The sequence below is a fragment of the Macaca nemestrina genome, chromosome 1 (assembly GCF_043159975.1).
Source record: "Macaca nemestrina isolate mMacNem1 chromosome 1, mMacNem.hap1, whole genome shotgun sequence".
NCBI classification, from domain to species: Eukaryota; Metazoa; Chordata; class Mammalia; order Primates; family Cercopithecidae; genus Macaca; species Macaca nemestrina.
In genome coordinates, this window is record NC_092125.1 from 5,846,791 (window position 1) to 5,860,827 (window position 14,037).

Genomic DNA, 14,037 nt, shown 5'->3' on the forward strand with positions numbered 1-14,037 from the left:
CTGAAAGAGCCCCTAGGTTACAGAGCTGCTTCCATTAGATATTGTTTTGACAAAGAGTTAATATCAGGAATGGCAAGAGAGTTTGCCCTCTAAAGACAAAGAGGATCATTTAAGATGTAGAAAGTCAGAAATAATATATTTAACAATATATTACTCTGTGCCCCAAATTTTTCAGCACCATAGCCTTGCCATAAAGAGCTTCAGTCAGGTGATCGTGCCCTTAATTGCTCTAAAGTTTTCTAGACTGATCAATACACTGACTACTCATTTTTTACCCGAACTCATATTAAAAGCATTGGAGTGCCTGAAAAGAAAAACAATACTTCAGATTTACAAAACGTTGAATGAGTTAAAAAGGTTTTGCATACTCATATATATCCTCATAAAATCACAGTTAAGGTCTGTAGGAAATCAAGTACAATAGGGGATTTTCCCCAAGGTGACAAAAAATAATCAGAAATAGAACTAGGACAAGTGTCAAGATCAAGCAACGTCCAGCCTGGTGAACCACACTTCAGATGAGCCACTGGGCAAAGGGCAAATCTGGAACACTGCCCAAACCACTGCCCAAACCCACGGTGAATGCTTCACCTTGATCACCTATCACCCCCATCTCCTGCATACATTCCAATAGAGACTTGCTCTTTATTTTGTTTACCTCTTTTGTTCATATGGTTCTAATGGTTATTTCCTCAACACTGGGTTCATTCTTTTGGTGAATCTCCTGGTCAGGAATAGGCTTATTGAAGTTAGACACAGGAAAGGTGTCAAAGGGATGCCCTGTTTATTCACGGGTGCCCACCCTGGGGAAGGAACCCCGTTGATACTCTGAAACCCAAGCAGCCTGTGGCTCTCCCTCCCTACCCACCATGGCTTGGTCAAGGCAGGAGATGCTCAGCCCTATCACAGGAAACCCTGCCTGCTGGGGAGAGGCCACATAGAGCCAAGGTGGAATAGAGTCTTAGCTCAGCTAGATGGCAAGCTGCTTCCAAACGTTTTCTGACCTGTTTGGTGCCTACTCTGAGCTCCCGAGATGGACTGCATCCTTTGCTTGGCGGCTCTAACAGAGTTGCACCATAATGACAATGTGTTTACTTGAAGCGGGCCCTGGTCTCCCATGAGACATGGCTTGGGAGAGGGCACTGAGGAGACTGAATATTCCCCAAGCCTCTCACTTGCTCAGGATCCTTAAAATGAGTTTTAATTCCAAGATGTATCAATCAACAAACCACCACATACTTTGTGGGTATTACGGAAACATTAAGGGAAGTCATGCCGAATAACTGATGTAAAGAACACGTTCACTAGGAGGAGGCGTTTGAGAAGAAACTAAGTATCAAAGCCGGGCACAGTGGCACACACGTGTCATCCCAGCTACTTGAAAGGCTCAGGTGGGAGGTTCGCCTTGAGCCCAGGAGTTGGAAGCCAGGCTGGGCAATACAGCGAGACTGCACCTCTAAAATATATATGTATATATATAAGTATGTTAATTAATTTTAGAAATTCACCAAAAGAAATTAAACATCAAGTTGATGGGCTTTTGTTATATTCCTTTTATTTCAAAATAATATTGGAGAGCAGAACTTTCTTTTAGAGACATACTCTGGCTTAGGGCTACTATGAGAACAATTCTCTGTTTTTGCTTTTTCTTTCCTATTTTCATTGAACCTGATGCTCATTGTTGTTGAGTCAGGCAAGTGGTGTGGGCAATACATTCTCGGCTTCCTCTGGGCTTCTTCAGGAAATGAGTTGGCTGCCGCTGCCACCATGCTCCAGGCTGTGGGCCTGTGTGGCAGGGGAGATGAGTGCATCCCCAGTGGAGATTTTCATTGCATTCACATTTGGGCTTCACAGAACTGAGAGGAGCGAGCCAGGGAACGTTAAGCAGAACCTGCAAACACACATTTCCTGGCAGTGCCTGACTTTCGAACCTCTCCCGCCCCGGGCCACACTGAGACCAGGGTTCTTAGCCCTTCAAACAGGTGGAGCAGAGCAGGCTCAGGCGGTGCGGCGTCCACCAGAGCAAAATGAAATGCCTTTTCTTTCCTGGCTCTCTGACAGCCTGTTTTATCTGATACCGGGTGGGGGAAGGAAAAGAGGACGCAATTTAAAACAGCACCAAGGCCATCTATTTCAAGCCTTGAAGATGTTGGTTGCACATATATCCATTTAAAATTATTTTTGACACATTCTCTGCTTAATTTATTCATGAAAGGAGTACAAGAAAAAAACTGAGCTTAACTTTGAAATGGAAACTTTAGGCTAAAAATTCTTGAATAAAACTCAGGAGAAAAAAAAAGATAAAAGTTCACTGTAAAATAGCAAGAATATATATCAGTGTTATAATATCCTCTTCAAATAAACAGAGAATGAGTTTGGCTTTTTGACCTAAGTTTGTTGTTATCTTAAGATGAGTGCAGTTCCCCACTGCCCCCCCCCTTTTTTTTTTTTACATTTTCCCAACAATAAAGAGCAGAGGCAACTTTATTCAATGTTTATAGAAAACCTGCTAAACACTCAGTGCCTAACTTGGTGCTGGGGGCACAGAGATCAAAGAGCCCTGGTTCCTGGTCTGGGTGCTGAGATTGTACAACACCGAAAGTATTTCTATCTCAGTTTGAAACAAGCTTTGGCCCTTCATCCCCTGCCCACTCTCCTCCCTCCTGGATGCCCAACCTCAAGCTTCACCTTTAGAGGCTCGGCTTCCTCATCTATAGAGGACTGTTTTTTCTTAGGTTTGCTGGAAGCAGTGAGAAGCATAGCATCTCAAGCTTCTTGTGGTAAATGATCAGCATATTTGTTTTAATTTCGAATCTTTTGCAAATAGTTTTCTAAAACACAATAAAAATGAATTACTAGAAAAAATTTAAAAGATACCAGAAAAAAAAAAAAAGCTCACTGATCATGCACTTGAAAATTGTGGCAATTAAAAATTGATGTAAAATTTGCCAAAGACTTCTATGGATTTCAGTACTTATCTTGTCATAGACACTAACAAGCAGCCCATCATGGGCCACAGCTGGAACAGCACTACTGCAGAGACCAAGCACAGTACATGTGCATGCTGGAGATTTAGCCGTGCATCTTTCTTTTTATATTCTAAGAGTTTTCTAAGTAAAACAACAAGGAGAACCTGTTGTGAAGAACTGATGATGTCTCTTTGGATCTATCACATGTTGACAGTGGAGAGTATCACGTTCCAATGTACATGGACAAAAATGTGCTCTTTGCTCCCCTCTCTCCACTTCAAACCATTTCTTAGATGAAAAATCAGGGATTGCATTTTTATTCATTTATTATCATTATTATTATTATTATTATTGAGACAGAGTCTCACTCTGTTGTCCAGGCTGGAGTGCGATGGCAATCAAAGCTCACTGCAGCCTTAAACTCCCAGGCTCGAGCAGTCTTCCCAAGTAGCCAGGACTCAGGCACGCACCACCATGTAGCCTCCCCAATAGCTAGGACTGCAGGCATGCACCACCATGCCTGGCCAATTTTTTTAATTTTTTTTTTTTTTTTGGTAGAGCTGGGGTCTTGATATGTTGCTCAGGCTGGTCTTGAACTTCTGGCCTCAAGTGATCCTCCCACCTTGGCCTCCCAAAATGCTAGGATTACAGGCGTGAGCCACGGCACCTGACCAGGGATTATATTTTTAAAAAGACAACAAGGGGCAACAGTGCAGACATTTGGTGTTTTACTCACCCAGGACCCCTGACACCCTTCCCCTAGTAAGAGCACCTCCCCTTACTTAGTACAACTTTCTTTCCTTATTCTATGTGGTTTTGAAGGGGCTACCAGCCACAGCACCCAAAAGTGCGTGGGTGCGCCCAAGGATGATCCTAACCAAAGGTTTTGAAATTGGAAGTGAAGGAGCCAGGAAGTCACATTCTTACAGTTTGAGATCAAGGGTATTTCCTTTATCATCAATTTCAGAATGAAGGATGTTTTACTCCATGGTATGGAAGAATCTGAAAGAATGAGCAAAATTCAGATAGAAATTGAGCCCTGTTCTGGAAAGTGAGAATATGATAGCATGCTGGCTCCAGGAAACACTGAGGCCAGCTGTACCTGGATTGTACATGGTCTCGTTATAAAAATTTATCACTTTATCCTTTTTGGATTTCAATTAACCCTAAAAGTCCTGACTTGTATTGACAGGCTGGGAAGTCAAACAATTAACTTCAAGAAAATATCTGTACTAGAGGCTGGGCACAGTGGCTCACACCTGTAATCCTAGCACTTTGGGAGGCTGAGGCAGATCGCCAGAGGTCAGGAGTTCGAGACCAGCCTGGCCACCACGGTGAAACCCTGTCTCTATTAAAAATACAAAACTTAGCTGGGCATGGTGCTGCCTACCTGTAATCCCAGCTACTTGGGAGGCTGACACACGAGAATTGCTTGGACCTGGGAGGCAGAGGTTGCAGTGAGCTGAGACCACACCACTACACTGCAGGCTGGGCAACACAGCAAGACTCTTGCTTCAAATTAAAAAAAAAAAAAAAATCTGTACTAGTTACTATGTGGAAACTGAAAGCCCTGGCAAGGCAGCCTCTATCACTCTCCCCACATGATCTATCCATTGTAATAGGGTAACCTAGTGACTCCTCTGCTGCACCCTTTTCTCACTTTCAAAAAGATACAAATCCTATAGGTCGAGCTGCTGTCTCTCTAGGTCACAGGCCAGATCTTCCCATTTGGATCACAAAAGTAGGTCACAGTATAATACCTGTTTGGTGGACTCTCACTTAGATTCCTGCTCTGAGAAATTCTTTGAAGTACATATACATTAGTAAAAAGATCATTTATATAAAAGGAGAAATAAGAATTTTTAAGGTTTTATACTTAGGGCAATCCGAGTTCTAAATTCTCTGGATAATAAACAAAAGAAAGCTTCCTGCAGTAGTTCCCCTAAAGATCAGATACAAGAAAAAAAAAATGCAGGATTAAAAAAAAATGTGTTTCAGTACATGGGCAAAAGGTATGGAAAAGAATGTCTCAGTAAGCAGTTAATAAGAGTCACATAAATGTTAAGAAGTGGTTGCTTTCTTCAGCCATATCGTAAATTAACCCGACCACGTGTGTGTAAATGGTAGTCGTATGAGAGGAATTTGAATCCTATAGCTCTTTATCTATTTGGACATGTCAAAAACAAATACTTGAAAAATTTCTACTTTTTAATAAAAGCCTCTCTTCTTGCGTGAAAATTAAGTAAGGAAGTAAAGGAGAATGACAATTGCATTATAACATGTTTAAATGACAATGGCAAATAATAGGCCAAAGGAAACTATGTTTCTTAGGAAAAATTCAAGCCAAAATTCACCGTCATGCATCACGCATAAGGGAGCAGCTAACACTTCTTTCCATTCTTCTTCCTTTCTTTCCTTCTTCCTTTCCTTTCCTTTCTCTCTTTCTTTCTTTTCTTTCTTTCTCTTTCTTTCTTTTTCTTTCTCCCTCTCTCTCTCTCTTTCTTTTTTGAAATGGAGTCTCACTCTATCGCCCAGGCTGGAGTGCAGTGGTGCAATCTCAGCTCACTGCAACCTCCGCCTCCCGGGTTCAAGAGATTCTCCTGCCTCAGCCTCCCGAGTGGCTGGGACTACGAATGCGGACCATTATGCGCAGCTAACTTTTTGTGTTTTTACTGGAGATGGGTTTTCACCATGTTAGCCAGGATGGTCTCGATCTCCTGACCTCGTGATCTGCCGTCTCGGCCTCCCAATGTGCTGGGATTGATTACAGGCGTGAGCCACCATGCCCGGCCAGAAGCAGCTAACATTTATTTCTATTATAAATTAATGTTACTGATTTTCTAAGTTGTCTTTTTCAGAACAATTGCATTAATCCATTTCTCTAGTAATTTACATAGAATCACAGCTTAATGGATAAGGGTACAAGCTTTGCAGGCAAATTACTGGGTTTCAAAATCTGCTTCGATAACATATCAGCTGTGTAACCTTAGATGATTCCTTTCCTTCTCTGTGCCTTAGTTGCCTCAGCTGTAAATTAGAGAAAATAAGAATCTGTACCTTATAGAGCTATTGATAGGATTATATGAGAAGCTCTCAGGTTGGTTCCTGGAATAGTAGAGGCTCAGCAAATGTTAGCCACTGCTGTGAGCTATAACTCTACTATTTTTTAAAGAGTTGCTACATGTAGCATGGTACCACACAGATACTAAGATCAATATATTGTTGTTGTTGTTGTTTTTGAGACGGAGTTTCACTCGTTGCCCAGGCTGGAGTGCAATGGTGCGAACTCAGCTCACTGCAACCTCTGCCTCCCGGGCTCAAGCGCTTCTCGAGCCTCAGCCTCCCGAGTAGCTGGGATTACAGGCTTGTGCCACCATGCCCGGCTAATGTTGCATTTTTAGTACAGACGGGGTTTCTCCATGTTGGTCAGGCTGGTCTCAAACTCTTGACCTCACGTGATCTGCCCGCCTCGGCCTCCCAAAGTGCTGGGATTACTGGCGTGAGCCACCATGCCTGGCCTAAGATGAATATATTCTTACTCCGAGGTGATACCGTTAGGTGTCTGTATGATCGTTGTGTGTCCTGTACTTAACTTACTCTTATGCGTACATGCGCACCTCCCAAATTCCATCAATTCCCCTACACGGAACGCCCTTCATTCCCATTTTCCTACATCCAAATCCTACCAAAATCAGTAAGAAGTAATCTGTTTCTCTCCCTGTAATCCTTTTCTAGAACCTCCCTTCTAGATCTTATCATTTATCTTACCAACTACATGTGTATTTTCTTTTTCTTTCTTTTTTCTTTAACTTTAGAGACAAAGTCTTGCTCTGTTTCCCAGGCTGGAGTGCAGCGGTGCCATCACAGCTTACTGCAGCCTTGACCTCCTGGGCTCAAGCCATCCTCCCACCTCAGCCTCCAGAGCAGCTGGGACTACAGGCACGCACCACCATGCCCAGCTAATGTTTGTATTTTTTGTGGAGATGGGGTTTTGCCACATTGCCCAAGCTGGTCTCAAACTCCTGGGGTTCAAGTGACCTGCCCACCTCAGCCTCCCAAAGTCCTGGGATTACAGGCGTGAGCCACCACACCCGATCTACTCATGTCTTTTCTTCTCTTCCCCGCTAGCCTGTAAGCTTCTAAAGGGCAGTAGCTGAGTCCACTTTATATTTCTATCTCCCATCATCCCTAGCACAGCGTCTTACGACAGAAAATGCTTCATGTAGAATGGGCGAATAAATGGATGAACAATTTTAAACGTACCTGAAAGTCTGTTATGGAAAAGGAAGAAGTTGTTTGAGTAATATTAACAGTAATAACTGGAAGAAAGCAGCCTTGCTTTGTTTTCATACATGCTAGGCTAGATATGTTTAGCGTTCATGCTTACGAGGCACTTGTTTCAAACACTGTCATCTTTTTCTTTTTTTCCCAGGATGTGGTCATGCTATGTTACCCAGGCTGGCCTTGAACTCCTGGGCTCAAGCGACCCTCCTACCTCAGCCTCCCAAATTTCTAGCACTGCAGGTGTGCACTACAGCACATGACTTCCACTGTCATCTTTTAATTACGGGGAAGTCTAGTTTAAGAGTGTGTGTGTGTGTGTGTGTGTGTGTGTGTGTGTGTGTGGTTTTTAAACACGTACATGTAAGTGAGAGGCCTGGTGCAGTTTACTAAACCTACTTGCATTGTTAGAATGATTATCATTGGATTCTGATATACTTAAACATATATATTTATGCAAAGTTAAAAATAAAAAGTGATTACAAAATCATAATACAGTATCATAGGGACAAGTAAAATTCCCAATAAAAAAAATTTAGCCTTATCACCTTCTTATACTTTTTCTTCTGATATATGTGAGAAGATACTTGTTTGTATAGCAGTACTGAGCTTGAAAGAATAGTCATACATTTGGAATATATTCGCCATTTTTATTAATGACTTATTGAGCTCCAACTCTTTGTAAAGTGGCGAGCTAGGAGCTCTTGGAAATATAATACTGATAAGACCTCTCCTACTTGAAGAATAACACATTCCAGAAGCAAAAAATAGCAAGTACACAAAAAACTTCCAAATATTGATTCTTTTTTTTTTCCCAGATTTTGCTTTTTCCTCCTTCGAGTAATTCATTTGCTCAAATGTCATCAGCTCAAAGTGGGAAGAAGGATTCAAGGGGAGAAGTGCTCCCTCTGACAAGAATCAATTTGGAGGCCTAGGTAGAAAAATCAGGATTTCAGGGAGACCTTGGTAAGAAGAAAAATCAGGATTTCAGGGAGACCTTGGTAGCGCTTAGTAATAGCGCTAGAGAAGGTCAGAGGGGTATTCTAGGTATAGAGAACAGCAAATGGGAGGAAAAGCCCTCCAAAAGTGCAAGGGGAGCTGTGTGTACTTACATTTGTCTGGAAATCAGCAGGTAAGAGGGTTTCATCTTGGATGAAATAAGACTGGAAGGTTGAGAGCCTATCAGGATGACCTCGCATGCCATGCTGTCATTTGCCTTTCTCTAATAGAGCGGCACCATGGAAGGTTTTCAGAGTATAGTAAGTAACAGAGTCAAGGCAGAGGCTCATGAATATTCACTGGGCAATGGTCAGCAAAAGAGACTGGAAGAGTGTTGAGACAATTTTGATAACCTTTGTGAGAGGTCAGCAGAACCTAAGTTACAATGAATTTAAGTGGTGGGTCTGAGGGTCATTTCAATGAACTTTCTAAACTTCAAACTAAGAAAATAACTTAAACAAAAGATCGTCCAAGCAATTTAAATGCCTAACGTCTAGAAATAGGAAGTTAATAATGGGTTGTCTTAAATCATGATTGGAATCATTGATTATCAGAACTAGAAGGAAACTTATAAATCATCTAGTCCCACCTCATTTTATAGGTACATAAGCAGGCCCAAAGAGTTAAAGTAATTTCTCAAAAGTTGCAAAGAAATCCTGGAGTGAATGCCTAGAGAAGATACTATAATTCAAGTTTCTTCAATCCTAGGCTGTCTGGGAAAGCATACGGTTTTAATTGTTACCGCCCCCCACCCCCCAAAAAATACTCTTTGAATCATTCTTCTTTATTCTTTTCTTATACATCCAAAGACCCCATTTCAGTCTTACTGGCTGGTGGCTGTTCTTCCATTGTACTTTAAAACATGGTCCTTTCTATGTGCTTTTAACCACTCCCTTAGCTACAATGAATACATTAATGTAAAAGGGGATCCAGATCTAAGCCTCTAGTCATGACCTTTCTCCTCACACCAAGCCAACATTGGACATCTCCACTGGGGTTGCACAATAAAAAGTATTCTTTTCCTCAGCTACCTCTTTTAAGTTCCTCAGTTGGCTTAACAGATCCTCTAGTCAACTTGGGTTAGAAAACTTACAGCCACCTTTAATTCTGTCCTCTCTTATTCATGACTCCAAATACCTCCTGAAGATGCGACTTCCTTTCCACTTCACAGGATAGCCATAGCCAAGGGCTTCATTACTCTCCCTCTGGACTATGGTGCTTATATTCTAATTGGGATCCCTGCCAGTCATCTCTTCTCAACCCATCCATTTTTCACAAAGCTCTTCAATTACCTTCTTTAAATACATATTTGAATCTTGTCATTATTCAAGCCCTCTTGACTTCTTACTTGAACTAACAGCCTCCTAACTGAGAAGCTGGTACACTTTTTCTGTAAAGGGACAGATAGTAGATATTTTAGGCTTTGAGGACCATATTCAACCCAAGTGTGGTAGAGAAATACATAATAAATGAAGGATAATGGTGGCGTTTTCTAATAAAATTTTACTTATGGATGTATAATCTTCATGTGTCAAAAAATATTGTTTTCCCTTTTTTTCATGCACTTAAAAATATAAAAACCATCCTTGGTTAATGGTCACACAAAAACAGACGATAGGTCAGACTTGGCCCACTGGCTGCAATTGCTGACCTTGGGCTAACTGGTCTTTCTGTCTCCTAGATCAACTCTCAAAGCTCACTTTCCACACTGTTCTCTGAGTCAAGCTCCCAACCCAGAAATTCAATCACGTTGACACCCCTGCTTAAAATGCATCAAGAGCAACTGAGAATGGGCGAAACTCCGGAGATGGCCCCTAAGGCTCTTCTGCTGGTCCCTGCTTCCCCTTTCCAGTCTTATCTCCTACCAATCACCTAATCTGATAGTAGAGTTATGTTTTCTCCCATCTTTATGTCTCTGTATTTATTGGTCTCTCTACCTGGGGTCCCCAACCCACCTTTTTCCACTTTCAGAATTCTTACTCATGAACTCACTAATCAAGATTGCTGCCAAATATCTCCACCTCCCTGACTATCCCTTTCTCACTGTCAGCCTTCCCTGATATCAGCTTTCCTCGACTATTGCCTTCACCTCTGGTGCAGACTGGGCCAGACCTCCTCCCTATGTGCTCCTGTGGTAATCATCACTTTTATCATTGCACTGTTGTCACACTCCATTATATTTGAATATACAGATGTGGCTTCTTTACTAGAGTATGAGCAATCTAAGGGCAGAAACTGAGTTTTATTTTTTCTCTCTATGCCTAGGACCAAGCAAAGTATAGTAGGTGCTCAATAAATATTTGTTGACTAAGTGAATGTTATACTCACCCATTTGGGTCCTTTAATTAATGCTAAATTTCTATTTTCCTTTTTTTTTTTTTTTTTTTTTTGAGACAAGGTCTTACTGTGTCACCTAAGTTGGAGTGGAGCGGTGCAATCATAGCTCACAGCAGCCTTGAACCTCAGGGCTCAAGTGATCCTCCATCCTCAGCCTCCTAAATAGCTGGGTCTATAGGTGCACCACCATGCCTGCCTAATATTTTTTGTTTTTTGTAGAGATGGGGTCTCCTTGTGTTGCTCAGGATGATCTCGAACTCTTAGCCTCAAGTGATTGCCTTGTCTTGGCTTCCCAAAGTGTTAGAATTACAGGTGTGAGCACTGCGCTTGGCATCCATTTACTGTTTTAAAATCCAATAAGGAGAAACACCAAAAAAGTGGTAGGCTATTTTTCTTTTAGGTTGATGTACAGATTTCTACTACACTTTTTGAATTTTCTTTGCCTCTAAAGATTTGGATCCTTATTTCATCATTACTTTAAACATGGTTTTCATATTCAATTTTAAACTTTGTTTAGAATATGCCATTTGAAGTGTTTAAGTTGAGACTGTGTGGTAAGGTGTTATCTGTGTGGGAGTTATGTATTTCAGCTGATCTACACTGAAAAAGAACGACACAACATTTCTCAGTCACACACCTGAGTATACTGAATCAATAAAGCATGGTGAGGGGTGGCAAACTTAAAAAACAAAAAACAAAAAGACAAAAAAGTGCTATATAGCAGAAATAGCCCAACAACCAAGTCACGTTGCCAGTGCAAAGGGGAGATATACACAGTTCCTTGCATTTCTAATTGTCATCTTTAAATTTATGAATGTGGATTTTATAAAACATGAACACAGACTCAGCATAAAATGCTTACAAAAGAGTACCGTACTTAGAAAATAATTTTTATTTCCTGTAAAACTACGCTTAAATTTTTGTAGAATTGGTTTAAATAAAGCTCAACAACAAAAAAAAGCTTTCTATGGAACCAAGCAAAACCGTTTTTCTTAAGAACAAAGGAATTAGTTACCACTCGTCCATTTTCAGCAGTTGCTGCATCTTAATATGCTCTACTTGCAAGAAATTGATCTTGTCAAACACTACAAATTGATACTACACGGGAAAACTCTCTATGGACTCTGACTTCAGAAATTAACTCTCTGAATAAGACAGAATGGCAAAAGGGGCAAAACCAGCATTAATATTTATTTACTGAAGCCCAGCCACACTGAGACGTTAAAAGCCGTCCTAGTTCTGAGGTTTAGCAGTGCTTAGCACACAAATGGTTGGTTTTGAATAGAAGTCTGACAGAAGAGAAAAACTATTAACACTACCATGATGAAGCTCAATTCTGAAGCTTGTAAGATTAAATAACCACAGGAATTATGCTAACATTAGGTTCTCAGTTCTACAATGACAATACTTTAAATGAGCATTAAAAGAACAGTTATTATTCTGCAATATTAAGCAATTTTTTTCTCATATGTTTCATCTATTAGGATTTTTTTCTAGATACCATACGTGTATAAATAATGTATTTTCTTTCTTTGCTTTCTCTTTCTTTCCTCTTTCTTTTATTGTTTAAAAGGGAAGATGTAAAATCATTTGGAATATTATCATAACAAAATGTTTCATGCAAGGTTTGATTTTAACAGAACCAGAGGCATCTTAACACTCACCCAAAACTTTGGGAGGTTCACCAACCTCTAGAATATTTTTTTCTCCAAATGCAGGCTGTTCAAGTGGTGCTTTTCTCCATCTGTTAGCATACCGTGCTCAGAATTACATTGTCATATTTAATGTAAAAGGGATCAGTCCCCTTTCATAGTTTAAATTCAACATATTACTATGATTGGAAGACCAGTGTTTTTCTAATTTATAAACCAAACCAAATATCATAAACTTACATGTTTATTTAAACAAAGTTCTCTCTAAAAACTGAAAAACTCTAAGAACTGAGCAACCCCAAAGGCTTGATGTGAACACTGAAAAATCGTAATAAAACTCAAAGTGAAAAGAAACCACATATGATAAAGCGAAATATCTACTCTCTCTGTTTGAATTTTTCTTTCTATGTGTGTATTTGTGTGTGTGTGTGTGTGTGTGTGTGTGTATGTTTTTCCAATGCAGCAAATTCACAATGCTTACAACCTAAAGAGTCTTAATGTAATTTAGGGCCGAGCTACATATTTACTAAAGTTGATGACAATGATGATCACATCACAAAATCTCAAGATGGAAACAAAGTAATCTAAAATCTCAATGGTGTAAGCCCAGTTATAATAATGATTTGAACATGAGCAGTGCCAATCTATTTCATCTCGAAATTTTACACCTCCTTAGGATGCAGATTCCTTATTTCGTATCAGTTCCATTTCAATTTGCATCTTACAATTTATTTACTTTGTCTCTCTCACCGAGAGTATTTATTATTTTCCTAAATAAATTCCTCACATCCTTCAGTTCAAGATTTTTATTAGACGTAGAATTAGCAGAAGAGGTAGTAGTGGTGGTAGGAGAAATATGTCATTTTGCTTATATTGATAGAGAATCACCTAAATATTTGAGCATTGTAGATGAAAGGTTTTGTAATCTATCAGTAATTCCCTGCCACACTTATCATTCACATGTCTGGGTGTTTTGCTTACCACATCTCCACTTTTCTTAATATGCCTGAAAGCTATGTGTGAATTGAATGACTAAGACTAACTCTAACAACTGTTTGGAAGCCTGTGGCAAAAATCAGTGGAATGAAATCGGTGCTATGGCGCATAATGGGATTAGGGAGTACCTGGTGAGGTGCAGTTGGTGCTCGGATTCGCCCAGCAGTTCTGTTAGTCTCAGGCACTCCTCTCTGGCCCGGGCTGCCTTCTGCTGCTCCTGTTCCAAGTGTTGTTTGCTTTCACCCAGTTCTATTCTCAATTTCTCTATTTCCTTAGGTAGAGAAAAGGGGAAAAGCATCCATATAAAATACATGCACTTGAATTCAAAATTAGCTCATTTTTAGTTTTTTGCCATGAATTTCAATGTGATAAAAAATTATTAGAAAATTTAGGCTAGCTTCCATTTTATGACAAAAGGAATTAGCACATCCAAAAATGCACATGAGTAAGATTTTATTTTGGATTGTAAAATGAAGTCTAATTTTAAAACTGAAACGATTAAATGAGAGCAGTCAAATTGGATAATTGCACTTTCACTCTAAGAGTTATTCCCTTTAAAAAGTAATATTTACTTAAAATGTGACTACCTTTAAAATGTAACATTTTTGTGTGAGATTCAATCAGACACATGCAGTGATTTACATCAAGTATGTACTTTTTATTCTAAAAGATAAATTTATGGCTCCATTTGGGTGTTTTGAAACCCAAATTAAAGGTAAAATAAATAATTTAAGAGATTTTTAGAAATTTGTGAGGTGTAAAAAATGGCATGATTATGATGTTCAATATTACTTCGAAAAAAT

At 39.9% G+C, this 14,037-nt stretch overlaps 1 protein-coding gene across 23 annotated transcripts in view; it reads right to left on the bottom strand.

Moving 5' to 3' along the window:
• The window catches only part of LOC105474671 (SHH signaling and ciliogenesis regulator SDCCAG8), a 253,094-nt gene that overhangs the window by 117,796 nt on the left and 121,261 nt on the right, over nt 1–14,037 (bottom strand). For all 23 annotated transcript variants that reach the window (XR_011607733.1, XR_011607735.1, XR_011607744.1 and 20 more), the window contains one exon: nt 13,363–13,505. Coding sequence is in view for 17 of the 23 variants with exons in the window: in XM_071069480.1 (XP_070925581.1) it covers nt 13,363–13,505 (143 nt within the window). In the remaining 6 variants the exon portion in view is untranslated. The remainder of the gene's footprint in view (nt 1–13,362; nt 13,506–14,037) is intronic.